The following is a 25,243-nucleotide window of genomic DNA, read 5'->3' as shown; positions in this document are numbered from 1 at the left end:
ATTATTTGGAGGAGAAAGGGGGGGAAGAGAAGATCAAATAAACAAAGAAAGCATGCATCCACCAATGAGCACTGGCAGAGTGATGGAGAACAAGGCGACTACTTTGTGTGAAGCACCAGCAGCAGATGTATTATTAGGCACACCATGACCACTCGTTGGCAAGGGTTGACCATCGGGCATGACCGTGACATGGCTCGTTGTGTAAGCTAGTAGTGGTAGATGATGTAGCACATTTATTAATAAATGATCTTTTTGCCATTGGATTCTTGATCAAAGTGGCTTACCAGTGACTGTAGCGACTGGATGATCTCCTTTCATGGAGGTTGGTTGTTGATGGGAATCATGATGGTCGTCGTCGTCCTTGTGGTAAGCTTCTTCAACAGTGCTACTACCATCATTCTCTTGTTGTGCTGCAGCAGCAACAAGGACAAAATTATCCTTGTCGGAAGCGGCTTGATCATCATCCTCTTGTGTCACCTCCTGATCAAATACTTGATCTGGTTCTGCCATGCGATCGATTGCGTTGTCAGGGTCATCGGATTCTTCAACTACTTCATCATCCTCATGATTATCCAGGATTTCGGGTTGTGCCTCTTCTTCTTCATTTTCCTCTTCAATGTCTTCTTCTTGTTGTTCCATGGCGGCTGTTGGTGCTGATGGAATGTCATCCTCATCATGAACAGCAGCAGGAGCAGCGGCATAGGGCTGAGGCCAATAGTCATTCATACAATCTTTATAGCATCCATTGGTATCGCTGTTCTTGCTCGCTGCCTTGAGATTGCATTCCAGCATACAATCTCTAGCAGCATTAACTAATTATGCACATTTATCAGTTCACGTGGTGTAACCTTTTAGTAGAAAGAAGGTACCCAGCAGCAGCAGTAGCAGCAGGGTGCAATGGATCCATTTTTGATCACTTACTACACTTGTCAAAGCATCCACCATTGTCACTTGGGCAATCGCACATGGACCAAACCAGTGTAGGGTATGCAAGCAAGAGGCTGGATACGAGAAACAAAAGGCTGTTGTTGAGCTGCATGAATAGTAGTAGTAGGAATTCCTTAGTGAGACGGTGCTAAACCCATTGAGTCAGGTCCCTTTCTTTTATATCTTTTAGATCCATAGCTATATCGATGATGCATCGCGATATGTATGTTTGCTGTTAAGTGTGCTGCTGCTGCTGCAGCTACTATTGTTGTTGTGTATGTATACTACACTAAGTTTGTTATTTGATGGCGTGTCACGGTTAAGGTACCACAAAGTTGATGAAGGGAGTTGAAATAATTAATTGCGCTCAACGAGCCCGTTACTTTTTTTTCTTTCTTCCTTTCACTCGAGTCTTTGCAAGACACACCCATACACCACCCACTCTCTTTTCTTTTCTCCCCCACCCCTTCCTTTCTTTACATATCTAAAAAAGACGACTACGACCATGTTCAAGTTATTCTTGGTCACCTTCCTATCCTTTGTTTTATTTCAACTGACCCAGGCGGTCTCTGTTACCATTACCAGTCCGAAACCGAATGATGTGTTAAAAGCTGGCGAAACCGTCGAGATCAAGTGGTTCGTGTTGAAATGCATCAATCCAACCCCCTTTTATCTCTCCCGTGGCGGCATTCATTTTTTTAACTATTTTGTCATCACGTGTGCAGGACGATTGCAGATAACGCTCAACTCGATAATGTTTCGATTGCCTTAGCTTCGGGCCCTGCACAAGCACTTGTCATTGATCAAATCATTGCCGCAAGCGCAGATGCCAAAAAGGGAACTTACAAGTGGACCATTCCTCAATCTGTCAAACCAAAGACCAAATAGTATGTCACGACCCCCATGTCTTCTACATTCAAAGCGCCCATTTCGCTCATTCATGTGAATAGTGTCATTGAGATTGGTCCCAACTCTTCCGATATCGCATTTGCTGGTGCGTTTATTTAAAAGCGCTTTCGTGTATAAATGTATATTGACATTAGTCCATATAGGTTACATCAGCATCGCTCGTTCTGCTACTACGCCTAGCAAGTCCCAATCTTCCGCTGTGCCCTCTGCATCCGCCTCGGCTTCAGGTCACCATGCATCCGCTTCTAGCAGTGCTGCTGGAAACAAGCATAAACCCACTGCCACTCTCCCCTCTTCGATTGCACCCAAACCCACCGCTAAACCCAAACCCAGCCATTCTGAAGAATCCGTCAAGCCCAAGCCTACTGCTTCAGCATCCAAGGGCGATGACGATGACAAGAAGAAGAAGGATGATGACAAGAAAAAAGATGATGATAAGAAGAAGGATGACGACAAGCCCAAGAAGGAGGATGACAAGCCCAAGAAGGAGGAGGATGAAAAGTCCAACAAGGAACACGATAAGGAAGAACCTCGTTACGTTTGCCACGCTTTCCCTGATGAGAATGGTGAAATGACTACTTCCTGCGGTCCTGCTCCTACCGGTGTTTCCAAGCCATCCAAGCGTGCTGGTACTCTTTTACGCCGCTTGCTTCTCAACAAGTTTTAAAGTTGACGTGATCGTCTCCTTTTTGTCATCATTGTATTAATATATCTTTTGTTGCTACATTATCCCCTTTACTTTTGATAAGGTTACACGTAAAAGTGGGTTCATCGAATGATGATATGATAACGAATCCATGTGGGTGTGTGCTTGTGTATCATGCAGTAGTCGTGGCAAAGATGAATCCTAGATCCCAGACACCACATCCGTGGTGTAACATCAAATCAACAAAACGCGTGTATTTTATTCCTTCTTCCTCCCTTTCTCTCTCTCTTTACTTGTTTACACGCTAATGTCTGAATCCAAAGAACAACAACCAGAGCCTGTGTTTGTCCAGCCAAAGCCTTACAAGGTGCAATTAGAATCAGGAAAGGTGGGTTTACTTGATGCATTTGATAGCAAGTAGTAGTAGGATGAATTCTCATCGATATCACTAGGAGTATTACTGGTAAGGACTACATACTACAACCTATAGATGAAGGGTTCGCTAAAGAAGCGAGAAAAGGTGCACATGTGGTCAATCCAAAAACCAACCTTTCTGTGATGGAACGGTGAGCATCATTGTTGTTGACGTGCATGATAAGGTACTTACACCCAAGTATTGACAGCATCGTGGGGGACCCTTCAAGCCCAAGAAAATCACTGTGGATGAAACCAAGGATTACTTTTTGTGTGGCTGCAAGTACACGCATAATGCTGATGGTAAGGCATGATGATGATCATCCTAGGCCATCACCCTTTGTTAACAGTTTGTCTTTGTGTACATAGGATTTTGTGATGGAACGCATCGAAAGGAAGAAGGTATTCGCAAGTACAATGAGTTTTTATTGAAGGCGAACAATAAGCTCAAGGAAGAAAATGAAGCGCTCAAGGTAAGATTGAACTCACTGCTGGGATCCTATTGATTGATTCTTCTTTTTGTTTTCTATAGACAAAGGCGCAGTTGGCTGCAAACAAACAAAGTATGCTGTATGTCGCTCTAGCAGCAGCAGGTATGATCGTTGTAGGCCTTGCTGTCAAGCATACACGTCCTTGAATACGAAAAGCGAGTCTTGCAATATATGTATTTTCAATCCAAAAGCATAGCAAAGACAATAGAAATGAAAGCCAAATAATTGTACATGTGTATTTTACGAGTTGGCGGGTAAAACAAAATGGGGGGGTGATGGTAGCCAGGGTGGTTGTTATGATGTTGATAGATGATCATGTAGAGGGTGTGTGGGTGTGTGGGTGTGGATTTCCTCAATAGTTGTAGGTGTCACGCGAAAAGTTGGGATCTTGAATGAACGCTGTCAGTACCTTGCTCCCTGTTTGTAACAGAGGATGACCTGCCACACTTTATGAATAGAAAGGTGGTTATTATTATCATAGAATCGAGATACATGTTATACCTTTTTCACTTACATTTGCAAAAAGCGTTCCAATCCTTCTCTTCGCTGTTCAATCACTTCGTCGGAAAAGCGGTTGGTAAAGACTTTGCCAGGCAAGGGTGGGATATTGACTCGGGTTGATTCACGTTCAAGCACATCTCTAAACCATTCAAAGTCACTGTAACGTCGACGCACTGAAGATTGCTTTAGCTTGAAAGCTGGGATATTGGTCTATCAAAGATGGATATACGGCGTTACTAAGACGACGACTCCTCGTTGCCAACAAGGCACACCCAATGAACCTACTCTGCAAAGGATTTCATAATCGGTAAACATCTTGCGACCAAAGCCTAATCAGCATCGGGTTAGTTCATTGTTGTAGATAGATAACACACACGGCAAAAAGAAGAAGAGAGAGAGAGAGCAAGCTTACCATGGGTCTGTGGATTCTTGACTTCAATTTCAAGAAAGTTTTCAGGAATGCCATAACGTTCTTCCACTGTTTGTTCCCGAGTAATTGGGCCAGCCATGGTTTGGAATGCCTGGAATCGAGGCGTTGAGGAGCCTGTGGTGGTGGACATGATATCAAACGAGGTCTTTGAGAACGAAGAGAGAGAAACGTTCGGCTGAGTAGAAAATTGGCCAAGCATCTTGGTGTGTTCCACCACCACCTCAGCAGCAGCAAGGACGCAGTAGCACACCCATGCCATTTGGGTCATCCCACTTTGTATACATACATACATGCAACATGAATAAATAAATTGTTCCATACACAATCAAGCCAATGGCTCTTGTTTCTTTGTTTCCTCCATCGATGATAGCAGTAGTAGTAGCAGTAGTAGTTGTAGCATCTCGTACTAATCTACCGACTAAGCTGCGGGACGTTGCTTTTTTTAGTTGGCGACACTATAGCCCGCACAACAATTTCATGCACGCAGCGAGTCGCTCCGATCCACCACGATAGGTGAGTGTGGGTGTGTGTCTTGTGATATTATAATCCTCCTCCTTTAATAAAGATAGCTTAGCTTTCATTTCTCTTGTTTCTTTGTTCTTTTTTGACATATTTTCTCTTTTTCTCTGCATCATGTTGCATACAATTGCAAGAGAAGTCTTGTATATCATTTGCAGTTATCTTTCCGGAAAAGATACCATCAACTTGGCAAAGGTGGGTTACTATTTCTCCTGTTACTGCTACTACTACTACTACTGCTGCTGCTGGGGGCAATTGAAAAAGGGCGCCGCCGCACAGCCCACCCATCATGTACCCCTCGTTCGAGTTCAATTCTTCTTTTTTATTAACGATGTGTATCCCCAACCCCCTCTTTTAACCACCCCTTATTATAAGTGTAATCACGCATTACAAGTGGCATTGGAAGACGAATACGTTTGGGCTCAAATGACAAAGACTCGATTTCCAAAGCTATACAAAGAAACACTCCTCTTGGATGATGTACCACACCATTGGCGGAAACTCTACATGGAAAATGGTACATAAGCATACGTTCATTGTTTTTGGTATCTCAATTGACATGTGATGTACGTACATAGACCAACTTCGAATGTCCGTTGCAAAGCAGATGGCCATTACCCATGTGCGACTACCTTACTGGCAACGCTTAGAATCAAAGGAGAGCATGTATGAAGCCACAGCAAGACTGCATTCCGTATGCTGGTTTGATGCAAGTTGATTGTACATGTATACTACCTAACGACCTTGTAATAACGTTCTTCTATGCACAATAGGTCAATGGTATTTTACAAGGTGTACCACAAGGATCGTATCGAGTCCAATGGCGGATGCGAGTCTCTTTATCAGCTCGATGGAATGAGCCATTGGATTTTACTGTTTCTGTCATGGAGGTCTGTATATACATAAACAGAAGAGTATGCAGCAGCAGCAGCAGCTGATTTCTTTTCTTTGTATTTAGGCAAATGGATTGACACATGCATACACGACACCGGATGATTTTTACATTCGAGAAGATATCCTCACCAACACCTGGATCCTGGTGACTTTGCCCGGAGAAATTCATGTCAAAGATTGGTTTTCCAATGTACGAGTATCACATGAGAAAAAGACCAATCATTGGAAATCCGGCATTGTAAGTACTGTACATACATGCACACAAAATGACATCTGACGTTTCACACTATGTATGCACCACCATCACCACAACAACAGGAGCTGGATTGGGTCAAACTTTTACCTTCACACGAAGCACCAAGCCGTGGTTTAACGGTGGAGTATGAGTCCCGCTATCCTTTTTATTGGAGACATCGCTCCCGATCCCTTCGTGATTTATCATTAGCTTCTTCTTCAGCTTCGGATGATCCTATAGAAGAATACTCCTCTGTATTCAATGATCCAAGTCTACTTGAACCATCCTTGTACTGAAAATCCCTCTCTATCATACAATTATTTCATAACAATAAAGAACGTGTACCAGTTTTATAAGAAAAGCTCATAAAGGAATAATAGCTAGGACTCTACGTAATGCAAATCTTGTCAATCTCAGCGCGCGGGCTTCTTTTGCCATGATCCCGAATTCTAAATACAGATATTTGAATCTATGTACAGAGGAAGTTGTCCGCCCATGCGGAGGCTGTGTTGAGTGATGGGCAATCAAGTGGATATGGAAAGGCGTATATTTACTTTTGATATGATGACTTGAGTATGGCTTCTTGGCAGGTTCAAAGTGCTGGACATGATGAGACGGCGTCCCAGTGCTTGTTGGAGAAGGCTCTAATGGGAATAGACCAATCCACGTGATGTATTTCATGGATGGAGCAATGGGGCATAAGGGAATCTCCATAAAAGGTGTTCCTGAAGCACGCAGGATTGTATGTGTCATGTGAGAGGAGTAAATCCCGCACCTTTCTTTTTTCTTTCCCTCTCTCTCTTTTTGTATTTCATGACAACGTGCAACTGCGATATCGGTCGACTTTTACTTTGCAATGACGTCGACATCTTGATTACGGGTGCTCAAAAGCAAACCGATACCCTCACTGGAAAGTCATACATGGCTTACACGATTCGTCTTGGCGTACAGTATCAACCACCTCCCCTCCACCCACCACAGCACCATTCAACTCATGAGACGTCCCTTTTAGAATGTAGAAACAAGACATCGGTACAGCGAATTTGAGTCACTACGCAAAGCACTGGTTCGTCTGTATCCCACCGTAATAGTGCCACCAATACCAGAAAAACACTCGCTAGGCAAGTCAAAGTAGTATACTTGGTTTCATGATCCTATATCCATTAACACGCCTAGCACTCTATCAGCGGATTATGCAGCACTTCAAACTCGTGTCAAGGATGATATGCCAATGGTTGAAAAGCGAAAGCGCATGTTGCAGAGTTTTCTTGTACGTGTGGCGAAACATCCCACTCTTGGCCGTGATCATGTTTTTCATCAGTTTCTCGAAGATGGTGTTGTTTGGGTAACTATAATAACAATGTGTCTTTCTTCCCTACCGCTAACGATCATTCATTCAGTCTGATGTTTTACATTCGCCTCCCTTGTCGATGCTTGCCAAGAATCCATTACAAACCATTGTCAGCAAGGAGCAACAACAGCAACAGGCCGATTTACAAGCCGATCGTGTTATCCTATCCAGCAATTTGATCCCTATCCCATCACCTACCTATGTACTCAAGTCACCGGATGAGCGCTTTGAGGAATCAGAAAGGTTCACGTTTCGGATAGCCAATTATATGAGCAACAATTTGGATAAGAGTCAACGCAAGGTGATTCGTCGATTGGGAGGTGCGTATGGATAATGTCACTTTGATGGATTCAATTTTACTAAAGCTACCATATAGAGCTCGCCAATGACTATGCCGAACTAGGAGCCGTTTACAATGGATTCAGTCTCAATGAATCGGATCAAGTCGCCAATGCCATTGAGAAAATTGGTCAAGCCGTGGATGCATCGTATATGGAAACAGCACAAATGGTATGTATAAAGAGTGATTGGGGGGAGGGACGTATATACAGTGGGGCTCATCCATGCCTATTAGGTCACTTCACTGGAAGGCGAATTTGCAGAACCTATCCAGGAACATTCCCAATTTGCTCAAATCATCAAGCAAGTGCTTCGATTTCGGCACATGAAACATGCCCAGGTGGAAATGATTGAGACGTGCCTCGAGAACAAAAAGGCAACATTGGAAAATCTACAAAACATGGAGCAAGAAGCGCGACGATTAGAAGAAGCCATCAGCCGTGAAAGGACCATTGGCGCCAATGCTGTGGATATCGACCAATTGAATGATCCATCCTCCCATGACATGCCAACGAGACGACCCCCACCCACATGGAGTGATCCTGTCAGATTATTACAAGCCTTGGGATATTCGTTACAAAACATGATTGATGTCGATCCTACTGCCACTCGTCGTAACCAAATCGGAAAGACCAAAGATGCTATGGATGTGGTAAGCCCAAAAAAAGGATGGATGGTATAAAGGTCGATTGCTTACTTAGACTCACCCCTTTTTTAAAACAGCTCCAGCAAGCATTGGAAATCACTCGAAAGGATTTGGCAGGTGCATCGCTCGACTTACAAGCAGAGTTGGATCGATTTCAACATGAGAAAATCAAGGATCTTCGAAACATGCTCATTGCCTATGCCAAAGTTCATATACAGTATTGCAAACAGGTAAGCGATGGCAGGGATACGATGGTACAAGATATTCATGAATGCTGTGTTTTTAGAATTTGGGATCATGGCAAGAGGCCCGTGCTGAGATTGACAAGATTCCCTCCTCTTCTTGAAGTTGCATAATGTAGATGAGTCGTCATACGATAGCTCCTTTATACCTTTTTCTATAAACTGATATGCATATACCATTCTACCATCCCATGATCAATTTGCTGTGCGTGTCAGGTGCACCATGTTTACATCATAGTATGTTGAATAGGTCCCTTGCTTCATCTCTGCGGACATTGTTGCCATGACGACCGTGATGTATGGCAAGGCGATTGGGTTGTATTATAATAAAAGAGCCATATCATAATAGCATCGCTAATATTAGTACATCAATCGCTAACAGAAGTGACTAACCACGTTCATGGTACTCAAATCAACTTGGAGTTTATTAAGGCACCTTCATTGATAAACATAGCGTACATGTTTTCGGCAGTGTAGTTATAAAGATAAAGAAGGACGAATTGGAGTACAATGAAAGCATGGACCTTCTTTGTTTGCATGTATGCATGAAGAAATGCCATATATGAAACCATCAATAACACACTTAATGATGCCTGCAGGTTTATTGATAAAGGGTCAATTGTCCTTCTTATCTAGCTTTCGATCGATCCATCACAGAAGGATGTGTGGCACTACTACAAATCATTTCACATTCCGACATGGATACGTGATCGGATGAAGAGGGCCCTTCCTTGTGGCGTGGAACACCAACTTTTTATTTTTTTCTTTAGCTTGATAGATACGACAATGAGCGACTGGGGTAAGTTGTGCAATGAGCAACCCAACAATGCCCCCCTTTTATTGACAAGTTGGGATAGAGGACGAGCAAGAAATCAATGTGACAATCCCAAAGAAGTCCAAATGGGACGACGAGGATGTTGAAGACGATGTCAAGGACGACTGGGAGGAATCCGATGAAGAAGAAAAGCCCAAAAAGGAACTTCCACCCGTTCGCAAGAAAGTGCCACTCGCACAAAAGATTGCTGAAAAGAAGGCAGCCGAGGAAGAAAAGAAGAAAGCACTCGAAGCCAAAAAGGCAGCCATTGTAAGCAGCTACACGTGCTTGGGGGAACATGACATCATTTGACCTTGACAGCTGTTGACGGATATTACAAATAGCGTGCAAATGATGATTCTGAGACTGAAGAGGATGCTTTTGAGAGGAAACAACGCATGCGTCAATTGGAGTTGGAGGCTGATTTGAACAGTGCTACTGATCTTTTCTCTGGTGTCTCTGTTTCAAGTAAGTGAGAGAAAGAGAGGGAATCATCTGTTGAAGGGAGCCTATGGGATTAATGGTAATCAATCATATTAGAGGATGACAAGGAAAAGCCTATTGAGGAAGTCAAGCCAAAGACTCGCGTTGAATTCGAAGCTTACGCTAAGCGTTTGGGTGCTATGATTGTTGCCAACTCTGTAAGGAACATTGGGTTCATCTTGTAATTGAATTACTGAATGCCATTTTACAGAAAAGCGTGAATTATGGTGCCTTTTTGGATACTTTGGTGCGTGAGATTGCTGCTCCATGCAAGGATATGGATATTCGCAAGGCTGCATCATCGCTTACTGCCATGGCCAATGATAAGCAACGTCAAGCCAAGGAAGCTACCAAGGCCAAGAAGAAGGGCAAACCCCAACTCGCTGCTGCTGGCAAGAGTGCTGCTTTGGATGATTCCACTTCATACCGTGATGTCTATGATGACTTTGATGACTTTATGTAATATATGGGGATGAATGGAATAAATTCCATGATTGAATGTTGTCAATGGAGTGATTCTTGTGTTACCATAGCAATCCAGTCATACATGAGCAATCAAAGGAAAGGAGATAAATAGGTACTCCAACAGTGGTAGGGTAGCCCCTTGCGTCTTTTATCACCCTCTCTCTCTCTCCTCCCTCTCTCTCTTCTTTTTCTCCTACTTCGGATCTTGAAAGTACCAGAACTTCAAAAGGGCTAACCAAGCTCATTGGCTTTGACCGTTTCCCTTTCTCTTTTTTCCCTTTCCCTCTCTCTCGCACTCTCACCACACATACAATAAGCGGAGACTTTGTGTTATGCTTGCTTCTACTACTAATAGTGGTGATAATTCACAAACGCTGACAGCAGCAGAATTCTTGGCTGGTTCCAATGATACTCGATCATCACAGCAGTTTTTACAACCCAATAGCAATGACCCTGACAACGCCAATAGCAACACATCCAAGAAGAAATCGATGGAAAGGATCTCACAATTATTTCAAAAGAAATCCAAAAAGAAATCCATCAGCTCGTCACTCACACCATCCTTCTCCTCCGTTTCTCTCTCCTCACCTCCGTATGACTCGTCATCATCCAACACTACCAACACCACCGTCATTAATCCACCACAACGATCTAGCAGTGTTCGAGCTAGTGTCAAACCAAATCTTACCTCCGCTGCCAAGGACATGAACACCACCATTGCTAATAATTGTTACACCACCGATACCCCCCAACCAGCAGCAACGACACTTTGCAACGACAACGAATTATCAGAACAACGCCCCTCCTATGAAGGTGAAACCAAGTCCTCTCAAGATGACAAACGTAATGACGAAGAGGAAAAAGGTAAATGAGGAAAAGTGGGAAATGGGGTCAACAAAGAAATCTCATTGGGGGTCTTTAAAGCAAGTCGAGACTCGTCGGCCAATACAACTACCACAACCACAACCACCACTCCAACCTCATCCAATTCCCTCCGCAACACAGCTCCGCTGAAAACAATGCTGGCATGTCAACGCCAAGTATTAGAAGATTTGAAAGCAGAGCATCAGCAATATGAGGAGGATATCAAATCGCTTACTGAGCGTGTGGAACAGCTGAAGAGCAAACGTTGTCAGCGTAGTCAAGATTTGAGCCAACTGAAAGCCAACTATGATACGCACGTGCAATCCTTACGTGCTACAGGGGACGATCTTCACAGCGTGAGAGCCAAAATTGAGCAACTTAAACAAGGCATGCAAGAGTTAGCAGCGGCTCTTGTGGAAAGGGCTGATCATACAGTGGCGACACGCGCTCTGGCCACCTTTTGGCTCAATCTCAACAAGGCCATTACCGACTTGGGGTGTCCTCTTTCTCCGCAACGGCTACAAATGCTGACAGAGAAATTCATGATGGATGTCCTTGTACAAAACCTCAACTTGAATGTGTTTCCCGGTCTCGACATCATCGATCACTACAATCAATTACAATATTGGCTCGAAGACAATTATACAGAACAATGCGCCAATCTTCCTACACGCCTACGACAAGAAATCGCCCTTGTCATCCACAAGACCGAGTCCGATAAGAATAGCCAGGTGTATAAATCAAGACATACAGCGCTCCAAAACAATTGGAAGTATCTATACAGTGGCCTCGTCAAGGCATATCCCTTTGTGTATCAACATGATAAGGCCGAGCCTGATGTAAGGAAGCATTATGGTGCTCGCGTGCAAATGTTGGTGGAACAAGCGATTTCTCTTGGATTGGCGATCAAGGGGCAAGAAGAAGATATCACAGCAGCAGCCGTGGCAGAAGGAGAGCAATCCTTTGATCCAGAGACAATGATTGATGAAGATGGTCAGAATTCAGGCACCGTTGTATTTTGTATTTGTCCTCCCTTTGTTGTAGGGAATCTTGATTCAGTAAGAACGTTACTTAAAGGTCGTGTGCTTTGCACATCACAATAAAGAATGAATGGGGGATTTGTGGATCAATGGGAACTACGTTCAATATGGTAATACACACACACACACAGCTGCGGGATTTTTAAATATGTGAAACGCATGAGCTGGTGTAGTGGTCGGGTTATGGACATCCATATTCTCTTCTTTTCTTCTTGCCATGGCGAGTCGATCCAGCAAGGGCATTCTAAAGAAACCGAGAAGGAAGCCACCATCAGTCACATCTAACAGCTCCAATTCATCATGGCTCGCCCGTATACAATCTCGATTCTATGCTTCCACCGATTTCCACACCGTACCTGCTTTAACGAGACAAGAGCTCAAGCGAGTGACGTTTGCTGTATGCGACTTTAAGACCGAGCACATACTCGACGACTTGCGTGAACAAGTAGACCACAGCAACGGTGACCAGCGTATTGCAAAGGATGATGATGACTTTGGAGAGCTTTATAAGCAAGCGTGTCGTCTTGTTGAGGAACCACCTCTTGAATGTTTCATGAACCTGTTACAGCAATCCTTCCCTCGGTAAGTCCATCCTCAATGCTACATGTATAAAACTCCACCAAACTCGGAAATTCATGCAAATAACATCAGATCAGCTATTCGCAGTTGTCTGTCGTCGATCTCTCAGGACAATCCATTGGCGCCACTCAAATGGAACCCATCGCTAACATACTAGCCGTCAGTCCCAACCTGAAAAATATCAAACTTGCTCGCTGTGGTTTGGATGATGAGGTTTGTCGTTGTCCATAGGGTGCTTTTAAAATGGATACTAATACAAGGATCTCTTTTATAGTCAGCACGAGTTTTGCTGCATGATTTGCTTTTATATGATCACGTTACGGAGCTTTGTCTTGAAGACAATCCTTTCAAGTCCCAAGGATTCAAGTATATTGCCATATTTATAAACCATGCAAGTAGTCCTATTATCATCATCCACATGATGCTTGCTGCTGACATCTTTTTATTATCTTCCAGTCCCATTCCATCAAGAAGCTCGACATTTCCCATTGTATGATCGACAAGAAAGGGATGCATTATCTCTCACATGCCATTCACACCTCACCATCATTGGAACGTTTGCACATGGATCATTGCTCGTTGAAGCCTTCCTTGATTGAGATACTGGCGGGTGGAGCTCGTCAATCAGCATCATTACGCCACTTGTCGATTCGACACAATCGTATCACGCCAAAAGGAGCACCATGGTTAGCTGCCATGCTCGTCAGTGACGAGCCCATTGAAGTCTACTGGCAATCAAGAGCCTATGTACGACGTGGCATTCGGATTCTCGACTTGACAGGAAATGAATTACAAGGCGCCATCACCTCACTCGCTCAAGCTCTTGCTGGAAACAAGACGTTGACTCATTTGATACTATCACAATGCCAACTCCATGCTGAAGATTGCACGACTTTGGCGGACGCTTTGGTAAAGTGGATCTTGGATGGGAGATGGTATGAAGGCCCGTATTAACCATCAACTCGTAGCTGCATAATCGCCATTTGCAAGTGTTGGACATTTCAGGAAATCATATGCTAAAGAATTCGGATCAGGGAGTATGTACAACTTGGAAACGTGCATGTACATTTTACTCATAGGGTGTATACGTAGATCCAGGCATTCAAATGCGCTCTTTCAAGAAACCACTTTTTGCGCGAATTGAATCTCTCCAATACCGACCTTGACTCAAGTGCAGCCATCGCTTTGGCAGAATGTCTTCCCGAGAATTCAACACTCTTGCGTCTAGACCTTTCTCAAAATCCTCGTATTACGCTTGCTGGTGTCTTGGCCTTATCCATATCTGTAAAGATGAATCACACGCTTACATTCCTGGATATCAATATACCGGTAAGAAGGAAGAAGAAGGAGGTGGATTATTTGGATACCTATTCTAAGAGAGATGTTGTTTCCCACCTATACAATAGCCGGATGACGATGAAATTGCACAGCTACAGAACCAGATCGTTGCAATATGCACGAGGAATATGCAGCAATCATATGACATTCATTCGCACGGTGAAAACGAAGATCGAAAAGAAGCCTCGCTTTCATCCTGTATTATACCAGCCAACAATCAACAACAACAAGGAGCAGGAGTGGATTCCTATGTAGTAGATCATGCATCTTCTTGTGTGTTACCTGTTTCATGACGATCCCTTACGTCAGTCATTAAAGCCTATTTATTTGTTTATTACCGTATTAAGGTTTGACAGCTGTTGTTGTGTCCTTGTCTTATGCTGGTCACTTACCTTCACCTTTGATACCTAGCAATAGCCGACAACAACCTGTTGAAAACGATCAAGCATCTTACCCGCCAAAGTTAACAATAGTAACCACCAATCGTCACCAACTTGACACATTCAACTGGAGAACTTGACGCTGTCGGATGGGGATCAATTGAATATAAAAAGGGTCGATGCTGAAGCCAATCCACTCCCATCATCAATCAAGTCTTCTTCAATCAATCAATCATGCGCTTTACAGTCTCTCTCTCCATTGCTACTGCTGTCTCTCTCATTGCAGCCACCCATGCTTTTCCTTTCCTCTCTACACGTGATGTTGCTTCTGGTGGCAAGGGTGGCCACGTTGCTGAACATGGCAAAGGTGGTGTCAAGATGCACGAATACACCCATGGTGTCTACCACATGAAGGATCATGACAAGGGTCGCCATATGAAGGATCATGACCGTGATCATGGCAAGAAGAAGGATCATGATCGTGACCATGACAAGAAGAAGGATCATCGTGATATGGATCGCCACAAGAAGGATCATGATAAGGATCGCCATGATAAAGATCATGACAAAGGTCGCCACTTGAAGGGTCGAGGCACGGACCATGAGAAGGAGAACAAGGAAGATCACCACATGAAGGATCATGATCGTGATCATGACAAGAAGGACCATGACAAGGACGACAAGGATGATCGCCACAAGAAGGATGATGATCGTGATCATGACAAGGATGACAAGGATGATCACCACAAGAAGGATCATGATCGTGATGATGACAAGGACCATGACAAGGATGACAAGGATGATCGCCACAAGAAGGATCATGATCGTGACCATGACAAGAAGGACCATGATCGTGACGATGACAAGAAGGACCATGATCGTGACGATGACAAGAAGGACCATGATCGTGACGATGACAAGAAGGACCATAATCGTGATGATGACAAGAAGGACCATGAAGATGACCATGACGGCTGGTGGAAGGGTAAGGAAGAAGAAAAGGATCGTAGCCAAGACGAATGGTGGAGGAAGGATGAAAAAGAACATGAAAAGAATGCTTGGTGGTGGAACAAGAAGGGTGGTTCCATGTAGACCCATTGTCCCAATCACACATCCACATTATTGACTTCAACAAGAACAAGAATTACAGCATCACCATTATACCTATCCTCTTTTCATATGCCCCCCCCCCACCTCACATCCCCCTTTAAACAAACTTCATAGCTGTAATTGTGCAAACGAAATGAAATAAATCCAATGATTCCATTAACGATATCTTTACTATATTATTACTTGAGCATTGGTGAGTATAATAGGCATCAAGACAGGCTTGCATAATGAAGCATTGTGTCTTTGTGAGAGACCCATCGGACCTGAAAGCGCTTGCTGTCAAAAAATGAACCACCCAATAGCCATGCTAACTAAAAAGGATATCCATGGATACAGTGAGATTCCATCATACCATGTCTCAGGCAGCATGTAATTTCAGGCACGCTATAATCATCTTTTGTCTTCATAAAGGGCATCGTGTTGCTTGAAGAAATTGACCAACAATACCTGCTGCGCCTCTTTTTCTAGTATGGTGGGCGTTGTCACACACTATCTCAAGATGCCCGTTGCTATGGAAACCGGAAATTTGTAAGCACATGGTTTATGAATCACCACCAATACATCAAGGCGTGCATTTTTAATGGTCATTGGGTAGTTGCATAAAGACACTTTGTTTAGCCAAGCAAGGGATCATCCAATAAAATGCGATAGCTCACTTCCTTATGAATACGGCTGTTCTCCATCCCAATTGGGTGCCGCATTAGTATTCTTCCTCAACCTCACACCATGGTCGATACAATGATAATAGCTACGACCCGATAGTGTATACATCAGCGATAAAGCATCATGAAAGATAGCTCAATTGATGATGTGAGGTGTAGCTTTTACATAGGCATTAGCCACCGCAGCATCCACGATGAAGAGCGTAGCGCACAGATCATGAAACCCGGGGATGTGTCAGCCATTTTCAGGTGTTGCATGATGCTACCTATCATACTCAGCACTTTAATTGGCAGTAAACAGATCATGTTGATGATGTTTATTCATTCATTGGATTAACTATAGACGGCGTTCTTGTATTGTATGATGATGGATATAGCTCCTATAGCAAATGTTAAATGGGGCAAAGGACGAAAAAGTGGAACAATGGTGGTTTCTGATAGGTTGGATCGTTTGGTGTGAGTGTGTTGCTGAGATTGGACTTGGCGGAATCAGGGGTAAGCCACTCGGATTGAATTTTTTAAAGACGTTGGTGTACCGTCAACTTTTTGTCTTTTGTCTTTTTTCGTCTCTCTCTATAGGACACTTATTTTTTGTCCATCCTTTCTCTTTATATCCACACACACACACCACACCACAAGAAGACCAATTTTACAACATGCCAGCTGCCGCCGCTGCCGCAAACAACGTCAACATTCAAGTCAAGAAGCTTGCTGCTCCCAGCGAATCCGAGGCTGCTAAGGCCAAGGACCTCTTGAAGAATCTCTCTGGTGCTTCCGATGAGGCTCGTGAAGGTGCTGCTCAAGAGCTCGCTGCTTTCGTTAACGCCACTGGTGTTCATGCTCTCAAGCAATTCGGCATTGTGGATGCCATTGCCAAGGATCTTGGTAACAAGAAGAATGCTGGTGCTCGTTTGTCTGCCATTGCTGCCATCAAGGCTTTGGCTGACAAGTCCGTTGAGGGTCAAGCTGAACCTTACATTTTGCCCTTCCTCGCTACTCTTTTGGAGCTTCAAGCCGAGAAGCAAGCTGCCATCAAGACCGGTGCTGCTGAAGCTGCCAAGGATTTGGTTCTCAAGGTTGAAGCCAATGCTACTGCTATTGTTGTCCCCTACTTGTTGGGTGGTCTCGGCAACTCTTGCAAGTGGCAAACCAAGGCTCTTGCTTTGTCTTTGATTGATGAGCTCACCAAGGCCAAGGCTCAGCAATTCTTCTACACCATCCCTGATGTGATCCCTGTGGTCTCTGATTGTATGTGGGATACCAAGACTGATATCAAGAAGGCTGCCACCACCACCATGGGCAACATTTGCGGTCTCGTTGAGAACAAGGATATCGAGCGTTTCATTCCTGCTGTCATTGCTTGTATCAACAAGCCCGAGAACGTCCCTGAGACTATTCACTTGTTGGGTGCCACCACTTTTGTCCAAGAAGTCGACTCGGCCACTCTTTCCATCATGGTTCCCTTGTTGAGCCGTGGTTTGGCTGAGCGTGCTACTCCCATCAAGCGTAAGTCCGCTTTGATCATTGACAACATGTGTAAGCTTGTCGATGATCCCGAAGTCGCTGCTCCTTTCCTTCCTCTCTTGTTGCCCGCTTTGGAGAAGATTCAAGATGTCGTTGCCGATCCTGAATGCCGTGGTGTCGTTCAAAAGGCTTTGGCTACTCTCAAGCGTGTTGGTACCGCCGACTATGAAGTCTTGTCCAAGTCCATGAAGGAAGATAAGGTCAATGCCGCTTTCAAGGAGCTCTTGCCTGCTGATATTGATGCTGCTTATGAGCCTCTTCTTAAGCACATCTCTGAAGTTGCTCTTGCTCTTTGTGTTGCCAAGGATTTCTTCAAGAACAACTGGATCCAATCCCTCTCCAGCTACATCAAGGCTTTCGTCTCCGCTGCTGATGCTGAGGTCCTTGTTGGCAAGGCTCTTGACAAGTGCGAGGAAGCTGTCACTCCCAAGGATACCGAAGAGGAAGATGATGAGGGTGAAGATCTTTGCAACTGTGAATTCTCCCTTGCTTATGGTGCCAAGATCTTGCTTAACCGCACTGCTCTTCGTCTCAAGCGTGGTCGTCGTTATGGTTTGTGTGGTCACAATGGCTGTGGTAAATCCACCCTTATGCGTGCCATTGCCAATGAGCAAGTCGAAGGTTTCCCTCCCAAGTCCGAGCTTAAGACCGTTTACGTCGAACACGATATTGATGGCTCTGAGGCTGATACTCCTTTGGTTGATTTCATCATTGCTTCCGAAGGTGTCGAGACCAAGGACAAGGAAAAGGTTGCCCAAATCTTGCGTGACTATGGCTTCTCTGAAGAAATGGTCACCTCCCACACCATTGGTTCTTTGTCTGGTGGCTGGAAGATGAAGCTCGCTCTTGCTCGTGCCATGTTGATGAACGCTGACATCTTGCTTTTGGACGAACCTACTAACCATTTGGACGTTGTTAACGTTGCTTGGTTGGAGAACTACCTCCTTGGCTTGAAGACCGTCACTTCCATCATCGTTTCTCACGACTCTGGTTTCTTGGATCACGTGTGCTCTGATATCATTCACTACGAGAAGAACTACAAGCTCAAGCGTTATAAGGGTAACCTTTCCGAATTCGTCAAGAAGGTCCCTACCGCTGCTGCTTACTACTCTTTGGAGGCTGCCAACATTGCATTCAAGTTCCCTGAGCCTGGCTATCTCGAAGGTATCAAGACCAAGGAACGTGCCATTCTCAAGATGAAGAACGTTGATTTCCAATATCCTGGTACTGCTCGCAAGCAACTCAAGAACATCAGCATGCAATGCTCTCTTTCTTCTCGTGTTGCCGTCATTGGTCCTAACGGTGCTGGCAAGTCCACTTTGATCAAGCTTTTGACTGGTGAGATGGAGGCTGATATCGGTACTGTTTGGAAGCACCCCAACTTGCGTATTGCCTATGTTGCTCAACACGCTTTCCACCACATTGAGAAGCACTTGGACTCTACTCCTAACGAGTACATTCAATGGCGTTATGCGACTGGTGAGGATCGTGAAGAACTCGACAAGGTGGATCGTCAAGTCACTGAAGAGGAGGAGAAGCAAATGAGCCAAACCTTTGTCATTGATGGTGAGAAGCGTATCGTTGAGGAAATCGTGGGTCGTCGTAAGCTCAAGCAATCTTACGAGTACGAGGTTTCTTGGGTTGGCCGTTCTTCTGTTGACAACACCTGGATCTCTCGTCAACGTCTTGAACAAATGGGTTTCGGCAAGAAGATCGCTGAATGTGATGCTCAAGAAGCTGCCAAGTCGGGTCTCAACCGTCCTTTGACCTCCAAGGAAATTGAAAAGCACTTGAACGAAGTTGGTTTGGAGCCTGAATTCGCTACTCACTCTCGTATCCGTGGTCTCTCTGGTGGTCAAAAGGTCAAGTTGGTTATTGGTGCTGCCATGTGGAATCGTCCTCACATGTTGGTTCTTGACGAACCTACCAACTACTTGGATCGTGACTCTCTTGGTGCCTTGGCTGGTGCTATCAAGGAATACGGTGGTGGTGTCGTCATCGTTACTCACAACCGTCAATTCTCTGAAGCCCTTTGCGGTGAAGTCTGGAAGGTCGACAATGGTGAGCTCGTTGCCTCTGGTCACAACTGGGTCTCTGGTAATGGTACCACCGTCATCAAGGAAGAGGAGCAAGAGGATATGGTTGATGCTCAAGGTAACACCATCAAGGCTGTCAAGAAGAAGGAGAAACTCTCTTCCCGTGAACTCCGTAAGAAGAAGAAGGAGCGTATGGAACGTCGTAAGCGTGGTGAAGAGGTCTACTCTGATGAAGACGAGTGGTAAACAAACCGCTGTGTATATGTGCTTTAGTAATAGACTCTTATATATCTCCCTCCATTGTAATAAAATCATAGACATTGTCGAAAGTATCCAAAAGTAATGAATGTCTTGATTTTCACATCATGTATTCTCTCGGCATAACAAGTGGATATTCGACAGCGTATCACCACCTTACATTAGTGCTTTACCACCATCTTCCACTATACGCCACAAATTGGTATTTCGGCCAATGCCCCTTGTTTTTCCATTGTGGCCGACGATACATCCATGCAATGAGTACGCCTCACATGCAGCTTCGGCACATAAAAGTGAGAATTCCGTTGTGGAAGCCGTTAGACTTTCAGGGGGGGAGAATACTGCATTTGCCATGGTGTATCTATAAAATTTGCTTGATGCGCTAAAACTATAAAATGATCGCCCCATTGCTACCTAGCTTCTCTACTCACTACTCAATGAAAATATTTAGTATTGCCATTTCCTTCGCGTTTCTCGGTGCATCGTACTGTGTGGGTGGTAACCCTCTTGATGAGAATGAAACTGGTGGTGCTCTCAAAGATGGCATATGTTCTGTTGTTCGTGGTGTAAAGGCCTGCCCTCTCGCCAATCCGCTTTCCTGTGCATATGAGACCATTACAACTGAGAAGCCTGGTGTTCTTAGTAAATATTGATACGGGCGTCAGTAGTGTTCCATATCGTTTACCTTGCTTTCTATCCAATTCCAGAGGCAACCATGAAGCACCCATGTGCTGCTCCCATTCAGCCTGACAAATGCAACAATTCCAAGGATAATGAACAACAATGTCTGAATGATGGATGTACTTGGGTTCATTGGACATCGACTTGGGGTGAGTGATAATATGAAAAACGCGAATTTTCTGATATGGAAACTCATCGTTTTAAATATACAGGACCAGGCGAACCAAGAGTTAATACTGAATGCGAAGAAAGCTTCTCATGCAACGCCCTTGTGGAAGAGTCTGCCTGCAATAGTAGATATTCTTCGTATGGGTGCAAGTGGGAGGCTAATGCTAGCGGTTTTTGTTATAAATCAACTTAGAAACAACCTCTCTTTCCACATTGGAAATCTCATTTGTTTCACAAGCTGCTTGCTACTACTTCTTTCCTTAATTATGTTCTGCATCATTTCATCGTCATAAGCCTATCATCCATTTTTGCTGAGCTTACTCGTATGGATTGAACCTTATCTTTTTCTTCTTGGAGTTGTTCAGGGGATCGATCTGATCATTCTAAGTGCACCATGAGCAAGTCCCCTTGCTACCATATCCGTTGTCATGAATCTTTGAGGTATTGGCATATTCTCTGTAGCTGTCCATGGTATGTGTGCATGTGTACATGCATTTAATCGTTGCATGCTGTGAATTCAACAGATTTCAAACTTAGAGCCCAGCCAAATTGTAGATTTTGGATATGTGCCATGTCAGTTAATGGTAATGCCTCCAATAACCTTTGGTATTGGTTAGATTATGAAGCTTACCTCTTGGATAACCACTATCTCTCAGCTTAGGGAAGCTTCAAAATACATTAGTATGTTGAATCGTCCTTGATCATACATGATCAGCTGTTCAACAGGGCTTCTACACCTACGCCTCTCTCACCACCATGTCTATATAAACAGGCTTTCAAGAGATCATCACCCATGCAACGAGGTTGGGTTACGCTTCATAGGAGGTTCGAAGGCTAAGGAAACCCTTGAACTCGCAGGGGCATGCTACATCATGCAGCTCTATATTTACAGCTTGGGTGGCGTATAAGGACGTCTTTTTTGCTCTTGAACTATAAAATGATCAACTTTTTTAACTGCTGATACCTACCTTCTCTACTCATTACTCGATGAAAATCTTTGATATTATGATTTCGTTGGCGTTTTTAGGTGCATCGCATTCTGTGAGTGCTGCCACCCCTGGTAACGATCTTCAAGATGGTTTATGTGCAGTTGCCCGCAAGCTCGACATTTGTCCTTCTTATCCGCATCCCTGTTCTTATGAGTCGTTTGAGAATAAGATTTACGGCCATTTTCATGGTATGTTTTAGCTTTATTGTTAATGGTGTTGATGTCGTTTACTTCGCTTTCTAAATCCTACATACTCTACTAGACGAAATTATGAAGCGTCCATGCGGTCCTCGTAATAAGTCAGTTAAATGCTTCACCTTCCGCAACAACGAAGAAGAATGTCTGAAGAATGGATGCACTTGGGAACAAGCCCTCGCTGATGACGGTAAGTAACATATACGTGGAAAAGACTATATACATTAAAGTATCCAAAAGCCTAATTATTTAACTGATGTACATCTGAAGACAACTTTCTCTATACCACTTGCAGAGATTTTTCGTGCAACAACCTGAGGATCAAGTCATTGTGCCCTAAATACCACCAAAGGGATGGGTGCAGGTGGAGTGACAAATGGGAGCTTTGCCTTGATAGATGGGAAGATGATAGTCAAGATTAGGCATGCTACTACCACGGTGTAATGTCTCCTTGACAAATGGGAAAACTCATCGTATTACATATACGCATCATTCATTCATTCATTCATTAAAATGACCTCACTTTCTATGCTGTCCGAAAAACATATTTGAGATCTCATTTGCCTTACGAGGTGCTTGCTGCTTCTTTACGTCGCGTAGTTCTATATCATTTCATGTCACATGACCCATCGTTTATGAGACAGCATCGTTACTGAGCTTTATCTCGTGTGGATTGAAGCATACCTTTTCTTGTTAGAGTCGATCAGACGTTTGAATTGGTCTTTTCATGCCAAGAGCACCATGAACAAACCGCCTTGTTACCAAATCCGTAGTCACGGGCCTTCGGGGTTTAGTCGTACTCCAAGCAATAAGGAGCGAAATTAGGGTCCATATAGTGTACTCGCATAAAGGGTAATTCGAAGCTATACAACCCCTTGATAATTCAGGGACATGATACATGTATTTATGTACATCTAAGAAAAAGCCAACGTTTTCGTGGCGTATTGGAACATCGCCTTGACTCTTAGGCTACATATAAAATGGGTCACGTTTTGCGCCGTCCCAGATACCTATGTTTTCTACGTACTACTCGATGAAGGCTATTGTCATTCCCTTTGTGTTTCTAGTTGGATCGCATTCTGTGAGTGGTGCCAATCATATTGGTGGTGCTCTTCAAGATAGCCTATGTTCAGCTTTCAACAGTATCAATATTTGCACTCCCTATCCTGATTCCTGTACTTATGAGGCATTCAATAATGACGGTCGCCAAGGGTTTCATGGTATGTATCAGAGACGATGTAAAGGGTGTCGATGTTGTTTACCTTTTCTATGTATGCTCCTGTTTTAGACGCCGTTGTGAAGCGTCCATGTAGTGGTCGTGGTTCAGTGCCATGTTGGGAGATCCCCGATAACCAAAAAGAATGTCACTCATGCTCAGAGTTTCGCAATGATGAAAATGGATGCTTAAAGAATGGATGCGTTTGGGAGCACCTCCTCAGGAATAGCAGTAAGTGTAACATGCAGCGTGGAAAAGCTCCCATTCGAGTGTTAAGAGCCTACTCATTTAAATGTGCTTCTGAAGACAACTCTCCCGTGACCATATGTAGATCGTTTGCGTGCGAGGACTTTTACAACAAGGCGGCATGCAATAAACACCATTCAAGTGACGGGTGCTGGTGGAGCGACAAAATTGGCTATTGCCTCGAAAAGGGGAGAAAGGATAATTAGGCATGCCGCAAGGGCGCAATGGCAAAATAAAAGTTATCCCTTTACTTTTTTATGTATAGAAGCTGTCATTTTCAATCACAGCAAGTGACACCCTCTGTGGCTATCCATGCTATCTGCGCACGTATACACAACGTCTCAAAATTTGAGAGCCTAGTCGATTTTGGTCATGCGCCATGCCATCTAATGATGCTGCTTCCAATGATCTCCGATAGTTTGTGAAATTATGCTCATGGATAAATCGCATCACAGCAGAGCGATACGTCGAATCATTCATGGTCATACGCAATGAGCCGTTTAACAACATTTTCGCACCCACACCTTTTGCACCTCCTCTATAGTGAACAAGCTTTCTAGCGGATATCCACTCAATGAAGAATGGAATCACACTCGATATGCAGCATTTGCATAAGGGATTCAACTTTTGGAAATCCTTGAACTTCCAGGGACATGCTAATGCATGTATACAAATAATTCAGGCGAGGTTTTCGTGGCGAATCAGGACATTTATGATGCACTTGAAACTATAAAATAATCAGCCTTTCTTATTAACCACTGATCCCTGTCCTTTCTACGTACATACTCCCTACTCGATGAAAATCTCTGCTCTTGCCATTTCCTTAGCGTTTTTAGGTGGCTCATCACATTTTGCAAGTGGTGCCAATCCAATTGATAGCACTCTTCAAAAGGATGGCATATGCTCAGTTGTCCGCAATGTCAATGTTTGTCCTCCCAAGGACCTAGCGCTCTGTACATATGAGACGATTGATAATGATTATGGTGCAAAGGGCTTTCATGGTATGAGATGTCAGCTTCGGTACATCAAAAATGCCACAATCATTGACCCAGCTTTCTATAGACAGGCTCATGAAGCGTCCGTGCGGTCCTCGTAATCATTCAATCCCATGCTCAAAGTTCAAACATGAGCCACAAGAATGTCTGAAGATTGGATGCACCTGGGAGCAGGTCACAAGGACTTTTGGTAAGTAGCATGCATGGAGAGAAGCTTACATTCAAGTATAAGGAACTTAATCATTTCAATGTATTACATCTGCAAGACAACGTAATCGAAACCATATGTAGAGAGTTTTCTTGCAAAAACCTGATGACCGAATCGGCATGCGCTAAAAACTATCAAAGGAGTGGATGCAAATGGAGTGGAAAACGAAACTACTGCCTCGAGAAAGGAGAGAAAGAGTAATTGGACATGCTACAGTATTACTATAATTCCTTTTTCAATAATTTGGAGAAGTTGCCGCATTGCCTTTATACGTATGGAGTTGTCATACGAGCAATCCGCTGAAATAATAATCATCTTTATTATCTATACCATGAACATCATTAGCCTATGTGATTAGTCAACGATAGCGAGGGATAATGCTGTGTAGCATGCTTTTCCAATTTAACATGAACCCTTGTCCCCATAACCACATTATGATGTGTTCCTGA

The 25,243-nt window shown here is 43.9% G+C and overlaps 13 protein-coding genes across 13 annotated transcripts; 11 read left to right on the top strand and 2 right to left on the bottom strand.

Moving 5' to 3' along the window:
* Window positions 1-33: 33 nt before the first annotated feature.
* Window positions 34-792, bottom strand: O0I10_004835 (uncharacterized protein; the record flags this gene model as incomplete). The annotated part of the gene is made up of 2 exons (XM_058484884.1): window positions 34-206; window positions 285-792. 2 exons carry the CDS (start codon window positions 790-792, stop codon window positions 34-36), a joined length of 681 nt encoding a protein of 226 aa, XP_058344383.1.
* A 640-nt stretch (window positions 793-1,432) lies between these two features.
* Window positions 1,433-2,503, top strand: O0I10_004834 (uncharacterized protein; the record flags this gene model as incomplete). The annotated part of the gene is made up of 4 exons (XM_058484883.1): window positions 1,433-1,563; window positions 1,653-1,814; window positions 1,878-1,921; window positions 1,980-2,503. The coding sequence occupies 4 exons, from the start codon at window positions 1,433-1,435 to the stop codon at window positions 2,501-2,503; spliced, it is 861 nt and encodes a 286-aa protein (XP_058344382.1).
* A 286-nt stretch (window positions 2,504-2,789) lies between these two features.
* O0I10_004833 (uncharacterized protein) lies at window positions 2,790-3,533 on the top strand (the record flags this gene model as incomplete). Its single annotated transcript, XM_058484882.1, has 6 exons — window positions 2,790-2,870; window positions 2,935-2,945; window positions 3,003-3,048; window positions 3,106-3,199; window positions 3,266-3,369; window positions 3,429-3,533. 6 exons carry the CDS (start codon window positions 2,790-2,792, stop codon window positions 3,531-3,533), a joined length of 441 nt encoding a protein of 146 aa, XP_058344381.1.
* Window positions 3,534-3,739: 206 nt separating this feature from the next.
* On the bottom strand, window positions 3,740-4,448 carry O0I10_004832 (sorting nexin-3; the record flags this gene model as incomplete). Its single annotated transcript, XM_058484881.1, has 4 exons — window positions 3,740-3,833; window positions 3,902-4,098; window positions 4,174-4,217; window positions 4,301-4,448. 4 exons carry the CDS (start codon window positions 4,446-4,448, stop codon window positions 3,740-3,742), a joined length of 483 nt encoding a protein of 160 aa, XP_058344380.1.
* Window positions 4,449-4,951: 503 nt separating this feature from the next.
* O0I10_004831 (uncharacterized protein) lies at window positions 4,952-6,262 on the top strand (the record flags this gene model as incomplete). The annotated part of the gene is made up of 6 exons (XM_058484880.1): window positions 4,952-5,032; window positions 5,213-5,354; window positions 5,416-5,546; window positions 5,611-5,727; window positions 5,796-5,969; window positions 6,050-6,262. 6 exons carry the CDS (start codon window positions 4,952-4,954, stop codon window positions 6,260-6,262), a joined length of 858 nt encoding a protein of 285 aa, XP_058344379.1.
* A 517-nt stretch (window positions 6,263-6,779) lies between these two features.
* O0I10_004830 (uncharacterized protein) lies at window positions 6,780-8,648 on the top strand (the record flags this gene model as incomplete). The annotated part of the gene is made up of 8 exons (XM_058484879.1): window positions 6,780-6,911; window positions 6,979-7,087; window positions 7,154-7,311; window positions 7,367-7,637; window positions 7,694-7,827; window positions 7,892-8,308; window positions 8,380-8,532; window positions 8,589-8,648. 8 exons carry the CDS (start codon window positions 6,780-6,782, stop codon window positions 8,646-8,648), a joined length of 1,434 nt encoding a protein of 477 aa, XP_058344378.1.
* A 682-nt stretch (window positions 8,649-9,330) lies between these two features.
* On the top strand, window positions 9,331-10,304 carry O0I10_004829 (uncharacterized protein; the record flags this gene model as incomplete). Its single annotated transcript, XM_058484878.1, has 5 exons — window positions 9,331-9,343; window positions 9,393-9,628; window positions 9,703-9,826; window positions 9,899-9,999; window positions 10,053-10,304. The coding sequence occupies 5 exons, from the start codon at window positions 9,331-9,333 to the stop codon at window positions 10,302-10,304; spliced, it is 726 nt and encodes a 241-aa protein (XP_058344377.1).
* A 334-nt stretch (window positions 10,305-10,638) lies between these two features.
* Window positions 10,639-12,273, top strand: O0I10_004828 (uncharacterized protein; the record flags this gene model as incomplete). The annotated part of the gene is made up of 3 exons (XM_058484877.1): window positions 10,639-10,898; window positions 10,965-11,170; window positions 11,231-12,273. 3 exons carry the CDS (start codon window positions 10,639-10,641, stop codon window positions 12,271-12,273), a joined length of 1,509 nt encoding a protein of 502 aa, XP_058344376.1.
* A 154-nt stretch (window positions 12,274-12,427) lies between these two features.
* O0I10_004827 (uncharacterized protein) lies at window positions 12,428-14,420 on the top strand (the record flags this gene model as incomplete). The annotated part of the gene is made up of 7 exons (XM_058484876.1): window positions 12,428-12,792; window positions 12,867-13,002; window positions 13,064-13,180; window positions 13,246-13,698; window positions 13,758-13,826; window positions 13,882-14,118; window positions 14,196-14,420. The coding sequence occupies 7 exons, from the start codon at window positions 12,428-12,430 to the stop codon at window positions 14,418-14,420; spliced, it is 1,602 nt and encodes a 533-aa protein (XP_058344375.1).
* A 321-nt stretch (window positions 14,421-14,741) lies between these two features.
* Window positions 14,742-15,599, top strand: O0I10_004826 (uncharacterized protein; the record flags this gene model as incomplete). Its single annotated transcript, XM_058484875.1, has 1 exon — window positions 14,742-15,599. The coding sequence occupies one exon, from the start codon at window positions 14,742-14,744 to the stop codon at window positions 15,597-15,599; it is 858 nt and encodes a 285-aa protein (XP_058344374.1).
* A 1,336-nt stretch (window positions 15,600-16,935) lies between these two features.
* Window positions 16,936-20,085, top strand: O0I10_004825 (uncharacterized protein; the record flags this gene model as incomplete). The annotated part of the gene is made up of 1 exon (XM_058484874.1): window positions 16,936-20,085. One exon carries the CDS (start codon window positions 16,936-16,938, stop codon window positions 20,083-20,085), a length of 3,150 nt encoding a protein of 1,049 aa, XP_058344373.1.
* A 449-nt stretch (window positions 20,086-20,534) lies between these two features.
* O0I10_004824 (uncharacterized protein) lies at window positions 20,535-20,750 on the top strand (the record flags this gene model as incomplete). Its single annotated transcript, XM_058484873.1, has 1 exon — window positions 20,535-20,750. The coding sequence occupies one exon, from the start codon at window positions 20,535-20,537 to the stop codon at window positions 20,748-20,750; it is 216 nt and encodes a 71-aa protein (XP_058344372.1).
* Window positions 20,751-21,933: 1,183 nt separating this feature from the next.
* O0I10_004823 (uncharacterized protein) lies at window positions 21,934-24,784 on the top strand (the record flags this gene model as incomplete). The annotated part of the gene is made up of 6 exons (XM_058484872.1): window positions 21,934-22,123; window positions 22,197-22,319; window positions 23,197-23,349; window positions 23,418-23,576; window positions 24,428-24,592; window positions 24,654-24,784. 6 exons carry the CDS (start codon window positions 21,934-21,936, stop codon window positions 24,782-24,784), a joined length of 921 nt encoding a protein of 306 aa, XP_058344371.1.
* Between the last annotated feature and the right edge of the window lie 459 nt (window positions 24,785-25,243).

This window comes from Lichtheimia ornata (assembly GCF_029851405.1).
Source record: "Lichtheimia ornata isolate CBS 291.66 chromosome Unknown scaffold00018, whole genome shotgun sequence".
In the NCBI taxonomy this organism is placed as follows: Eukaryota; Fungi; Mucoromycota; class Mucoromycetes; order Mucorales; family Lichtheimiaceae; genus Lichtheimia; species Lichtheimia ornata.
Note: the sequence above shows the minus strand (reverse complement) of the source record. Positions and strands in the feature narration are given on the sequence as shown.